This window comes from Rosa chinensis, chromosome 5 (assembly GCF_002994745.2).
Source record: "Rosa chinensis cultivar Old Blush chromosome 5, RchiOBHm-V2, whole genome shotgun sequence".
In the NCBI taxonomy this organism is placed as follows: domain Eukaryota; kingdom Viridiplantae; phylum Streptophyta; class Magnoliopsida; order Rosales; family Rosaceae; genus Rosa; species Rosa chinensis.
Genome location: NC_037092.1, coordinates 39913144 through 39920176, shown reverse-complemented (window position 1 = coordinate 39920176; position 7033 = coordinate 39913144). Strand labels below are relative to the sequence as shown.

General features: G+C 43.3%; 1 protein-coding gene across 1 annotated transcript; it reads right to left on the bottom strand.

Moving 5' to 3' along the window:
• Nucleotides 1–1623: 1623 nt before the first annotated feature.
• Nucleotides 1624–2600, bottom strand: LOC112167663 (60S ribosomal protein L10a). The gene is made up of 3 exons (XM_024304712.2): nt 2581–2600; nt 1996–2215; nt 1624–1866 (listed from the first exon to the last, which is right to left on the bottom strand). Exons 1-3 carry the CDS (start codon nt 2583–2585, stop codon nt 1639–1641), a joined length of 453 nt encoding a protein of 150 aa, XP_024160480.1. The 5' UTR covers nt 2586–2600; the 3' UTR covers nt 1624–1638.
• Nucleotides 2601–7033: the final 4433 nt, after the last annotated feature.

Sequence of the window (7033 nt, the reverse complement as noted above, 5' to 3'; positions counted from 1 at the left end):
CGCAAATATATTCTATGGTTTCATTAATAGTTAAGGCTTAAGGGCAGCCGTTATGGCCCTAACTCAAAAAAAAAAAAATGGAATGTAGATTGTAAAATGGAGAGTGTGGATTTCAGTCCCTTAATTTATTTCCTTTTGGATTATTTAGTCATTCGAATAAGTGAGCATGTTATTTGTGTTTGGCACATGTGAACAACGAGCTCAGTGCGGAGGAAGCCCAACTGGACACTCCCTTGGCTTCCTCCGAAGAATTGACTAGCCGCTTGGCCCAAGCTGAAAAACGGGCCTTGTTGATTGAAAACGGGACCCTTGCTGCAGGCCTCCAGGTTGATGTGCTTTGTGTGAAGCTTGATTTTGCGGGCTGGCCGAGAGATCCTAGAATAGCATTGGAATCCCCCCCCCCCCCTTATCAGGCCAAAATGCTTATTTTGGGTTCAAACAATTTGTATTGAGTACCCTTGGCTTGGTGGATTCTGGTCTGGCCGGTTGTGGCTTCAACACCATGAAAATTCCAACTAGTTGTTAAGATGTTCTAGCCTGATGTAATACAATCATATGATTTTTCAATCAATGGAATATTTTCATTCCCCTAAAATAAAAGAAATAAAAATAAAAAAATCTCCCCCTTTGTCAGTAATTGTGTATGATTTTACCGTACTCTATCGATTTTCTTCTAAGCAAAGATGCCTCACGCTAGTTAACCTGACACTTATTTTTAATTGCTTAAGTCATTGCGTTCGTACGAACAGATTGTAACGATAACTAGGCTACTAGCTAGGCTTTTGAAAAAGCCTCTTGACATCCTCAAGTCACTACGGTAATGATCTAAAGAATCGATCAATTAATTAATACAAGATCTATAAACAATCCCTCCAGGAAGGTTTAAGTTAATTAATATCGATCCAAAGTGCAAATTCCAAATTGAAAGCACAAATACAATTATGCAAAGGGTTCAGATGCCATGACATTTTCACAACCATCGAGATGGGAGCCATGCTAATCACCGCCAAGGAAAAAACTAAGCTCAGCTTTACTCTTATTTATAACAAATACACCAAAATTTATTTTGACAAAAAAAAAAAACCCCAAATGTCAGAGGAACTGTTTTTTATAAAAATAATACTAGATGAACTATTTTGGTATTATCTACATCCCATTTTATATGGCAATTGATGTAACACAAAGTCTAACATATTATAGAATTTATTAAATGACGTGGTTGTGTCATATAAGGCGGAATACATGTGGTATATATACAAAAACAGTGATTCACTACCACTATTCTATTTGCAACGCTTTGTTGGGTAATATGTTATTCATCTAAAAGTACAGTCATTTAAAGAATTCCAGATTAAGCAACAATGTGGATACATTTCGCATAACGAACTTTAATTTATCACAAGGCAGGTTTACAAAGGAGTTCTTAAACTAGAACAGTTCAGATGCCTTAATTTGCCTTTGGGCTTGTGAACGCGGATATACAACTCTACAAACTCTAGTGAAACTACAGTCACAATGTAAATGGTTAATAGTGCATTTCAATATCATCACAACGAGTTTACGACTTAGGAGGTAGGCGTTATTCGTGAAGCAGCTTACGTAGGTCCTCCTATTGACGGACCGACACCAAATGGGCCATTATGTACGAACCAGCCTTTTACCAAAGCAATCAGCACTAAAAACATGGCTCTTGTACCAACATGCCTTGTTGAGACCAGGACCCAAAAGACGGGGAGTCTGCTTGATAACAACTTCTGATGCTAAAGAGGCATGGTACTTTTTAGCCAGTTCCTTATCCAATTTCTTGTTCTTGTTTAACTTCTTCAGCGCTTCTACATCCATGTACTCCAAATCGATCTTCTGAGCCTGTACTTAATTAACACAAAACACAGCCACAACTTTAGACAACCATCTGTAAATTCTGAAAAACACAACTACAGACATCGACTAGGAAACCAGCATTAGGTCCATGTTTTGACCAAGTAGAAGCATTACCTCTTCAACATGCTGAGCATCTCCAAGCATGCAGACCTTCATCTTTGGACGAGGAATGTGTGGCAACTTAACGGAACCACTGAAACGCTTGTCCTTTTGGGGATCATAATTTTTCAGCCCAATCTGAAGTTTTGTAGTTTCTGTCAACTTATGACTCTTTTCCTTGGAAGCGGCCTTGATGATAGAAATAGCCTCCCTAAGAGAATTACTCTGAATCTTACTATAGAGACACATACAGTTAGAAAGGCTAAAACAGAAGCATCCAAATACCAAATGGAAAGAAATTGTTAAATGCTACAAGGCTAATCAAACACGGACACACTTTGGCTTTTACGAATACAAATAAAAACTTACAAATTTTATGTTCCAACATCAACATTTCTAACGGTTTCGTAGAATAGACAAATCAATCAAACATCTTCTCAATGACTGTCCTGAAAGTTTTAACCTCCGACACACGAATAACACCTACCATTCTAAACTTCATCACAGTAAAACCAAAAACCCAAAATGAAAGCCACCCGAATCAGAGCAGTGAACTTTAAAGTGAAAACCCCAAAAAACAAAGAAGTGTAATTAGCATACCTCATGGCCGAAACTTAAGAAGTGCGACCCACCAACGATTTCTCACCTGCAAGATGAAAATAATAAGGAGAGCCAAAGCAACTTATATATAAGGAGAGGCAAAGATTGTGAGGTCATGACTGATATGAAACCTAATCAGAGGTACATGTTGGGCTGGGTTGTCTGTGGGCTTCTGCAAAATTTCATTCGCTGCATCTACAACTAGTTTTTTTTTTCCTTCCCATTCGACCTTCTTTTTCATATTTTTTAATTTTTGTTTCGATTTTTCAATTTTTGAAGAGAATAAGATGTTATTAATTAAATTTCAAAATTAGAACCGTGCATATTCTAGAAAAAAAAAAAAAAAAACTGTGCATACACACACACACACATAGAGATCCTATCCAGAGCGAGATTAGGGTTTAGGGTCACTTTTCGGTCGCATATCCACATCTTAACTGTTCAGTTTTTAGGTATTAATGTATAGACCATCTCTGTAAAATTTCAGCCAAATTGATGATCTTTAAGATGTTTAACTTGCTTAAACCAATGGACGAACTGAATCTGTCCAACCTAAACCGTTTAGTTTTTAGGTACTAATGTATAGACTATTTTTATAAAATTTCAGCCAAATTGATGATCTTTAAGATGTTTAACTCACTTAAACCAATTGACGAACTGAATCTGCCCAACCTAAACCGTACTAGCTTTAAGGCAATTACCAATGCCTTAACGACCATCAATTTGGCTGAAATTTTGCAAAGATGATCTATACATTAGTACCTAAAAACTAAACGGTTGAGATGAGATTTTAGAGCGATGTTAGGGTTTAGGGTCACTTTTCGATCGCACATCCACATCTCAACCGTTCAGTTTTAGGTATTAATGTATAGATCATCTTTGCAAAATTTCAGCCAAATTGATGATCTTTAAAGTATTTAACTCGCTTTGTACTTGCATGAGCATTTGCCAGCATAATTAGCTATAATGAGTCACGCACATACCACCGCCAGTGGTACCAACAACCACCAACAGTGTGACCTACATAAACACAGCCAAGCAGGCTATCACCTGAGCCTCTGCTCACCCCCAGATCACCGCTGATGCGCAGCCACGCTCGGTGCCAAGATCGCCTTGCTGAAGCATCAGAAGCTGGGAACTGAAGCATATCAGTCCCACATCGAAAACAAGGAAGAGGTCAGCCTCTTCCCCACCTATAAAAGATCCACTCCTCTCTCCTCATTAATTATACATTTACTACTTACCTACTGTTATTCTGTCAACATAAATACAATGACTAACTTAGGCATCGGAGAAGAGAAGATTGTCAACCACGGTCTCCCTCTGACGCCCTTTGTATTTCATTTGACAGGCAGTGGGAACATTAACAACAATATCACAAGTAGCGGTTCGCCTCTTGAACCAGCGTTAACCTAGATTTAGCTACTGCTAAATCTTAGACATTAACATTAGCGCCATCTGTGGAAACCCTTGAGCAAAAGGCCATCCCACCACAACAATCACCATGACTAACGGTAGCGGGGGAAACGCCGAAGAGCAGGCGGACCAATCCGCCAACCCCCATCCCACCAACCCCGCGACTAACATTAACCTAGCGGTTAACGTTAACCGTGCTCTATTTAACACTCCGGTAAACCCTAGCATGGAACCCCAGGATACTCCCCAAATCTCGCTAACTCAAACTACAGCGGAGGCTCTACCTGGCAGCAGTCGCCCACCAGGTCAGGACCTCGCCGCTATGTATGAGCTGGTATTGACGGACCTCCACAAGTCAAACAGGGAGCAAGCAGGAGCGCAGGGAAAAGGCCGAGGCCCAAAAGCAGGTAGCCACGCTGATGTCAAGATTTGACGAACTGAAGAAGGCGCTGGAAGTGAACGCTAACCCAGTGCAGAGCGAGCAATCGCAGAGTACCAGGCGTAGTCGACCCAATACCGGAAGAGTGGTACCCGCACCAATCATACAGATGCAGGTACCGCTGAACCTGTCAGGGCTATTGGGAATGGGTCCACCTCCACCACCCCGACTAATGATAAAACAAGAAGCGGAATCACAACCGCTCACTAACCGCTCCTCAACCAGAGCTAGAACTGAAGGCAATCTGCCTGCCCCAGGCGGGAGCTCGCACAACGGAACCTCTAAGAGGGGCCCGCTGGCGACGTAACAGCCCTAATCCGGGAAAGGATGCAACAATTAGAACAAAGGCTAATCTGGGTAGAGGCAGGCGCCCCAGCGCTAATCAAAATCCGCTCTTTGCGTCCAGGCCAGGACCATTCACCGCCAGGATCCTGCAAGCCGTCAAACCAGCACATGCAAAGACGCCACAATACAGCCGCATGACTGACCCCTTCGTCCATATGAACACCTTCAAGAAAGTTACTAACAACAAGGGATTCGATGACGCCAGCCTCTGCCACATGTTTAGCGAAACGTTAGATAGTGAGCAATGAGTTGGTTCTTTTAGTGCCCGCCGGGATCCATCAACTCATTCCATGTACTATCAAACGCGTTCCTATCGCGGTTCATCATGTTGGCCGCTGAACATCACAATACAAGCCAATTGTTCAGCGTCAAACAGGGCGCAGAGGAAACATTGAAGGCATTTGTCACCAGGTGGAAAGCAGCGGCATCTCGGTGCCCCGATCTTGATAAAACAATGGCACTGGTAGCCTTTAAGCAAGGACTCCTAAAGGGACCATTTCTCTATCATCTCAACTACAATCATCCAAAAGCCGCGTATGACCACATCATGAGCGAGGCCGTCATCCACGCGCAGGAAGAGTTCATCACATACGAAGAAACCCCACCACCACCGCCAACGCCAGCAAAGTCCACTCAGCTCTTCTCCAACCAGCAGGAGACCGCTAACAAAACCTCTGCTACACCACCAACTAATAAGAAGAGAGAGTGACAACAAGGAAACTACCAGAGCAAGCGGCAAAAGGACCAGCATTACCACAAGGGTAACCGCTCATCCCACGGGGATAACCGTAACAAGCAGACAGAGTCTTCCTAGCGGTACCCAGTGTTTACAGTCCTCATAGCCTCGTATGAAGAGATATACAATCAGTGCAAAGACTAGATCCCACCGCCACTACCAAGAAAATACCCAAGAGTGGGCAAACCAAGAAACATCGACAAGTGGTGCAAATACCACGAGGACAGCGGTCACAACACCAACAACTGCAATGCTCTCAAAATGGCAATTAAGACTTTGTATTGTGACAACAAGTTGGACCAGTTCAAAGTGCGTCAGCCGCTTCCAGTGGTCACCAACATCAAGCCCATACGCCACATCAACTCCATCGACGACAATGCTCCGATCACCAACATGTCTCATAGGGAAAGAAAGTGATATGCACGCGCTAACCACCCGAAAGAAATTTGCAACATCCGTTATGAGAGATCCGCTAAACTACCAAAGTCTGGGTAGGAGCCCATTACCTTCTTTGAGGAAGAAAAGTGTGGAATACATCTCCCCATGACAATCCATTCTTGATCAACGCCATGCTTGAAAAATGGTTCTTGGGAAGGGTCCTCTTTGACAGTGGATCCGCTGTCAATGTCATCTTCAATGGTTGCTACAACCAACTCCAGCGGAATAGAAAATTACTACAAGATCATGAGCCCTTGCTCAGCTTCTCCGGTGACATCACACAACCACTAGGTTCTGACTACATGTGCCTAGTCATCAGCGCTAGCCCATGCACAACGGAGATACATACAGAGTTCATCGTTGTTGACTGCTTTAGTTCATATAATGCCATCATCGGTCGACCGACGCTCAACAAACTAAAGTGCATCATAGCCGGATATATGCTTCTCATGAAGTTCCTTACACCCAAAGGGACGGGCTGTGTGAATGGAAGCCAATAGCTAGCACGAGAGGGCTACTCAACTACTGTGGCATGATCAACACGCTGCCATGAGATCCTAATAGTGGGAAGTCGTATACCGCTGACGGATGCAATTGAAGACCCTAGGGACAATGAGGAGAAGTATGTAAAAAAGGAACCTGTCAACCCGGAAACATCCCTACAGGTCATCAGTCTCTCGGATGAGCACCCTGAGCGGACTGTAAGGATTGACGCTTAGCTTGCCTCCGAGATAGCGGCAGAACTTACACAGTTTCTACGAGACAACGCCGCCGTCTTTGCATGGTCATACGTTGATATGCCGGGCATCTCCCCTGAAATCATCACGCACAAGTTGAGCATCCAACCGTCTTTCTAACCCGTCAAGTAGAGGCAAAGGGCCTTTGACGAAGAAAGATATCGTGCAATACGGGAAGAAGTCTCTAAGCTCCAGGGCATTGGGTTCATCCGCTAAGTCAATTATCCCCAGTGGATTTCCAATTTGGTCATGGTTAAGAAACCTAGCGGAAAATGGCTGATGTGTGTAGACTTCAAGGGTCTCAACAAGGCATGCCCCAAAGATAGTTTCCCGCTACCCCGT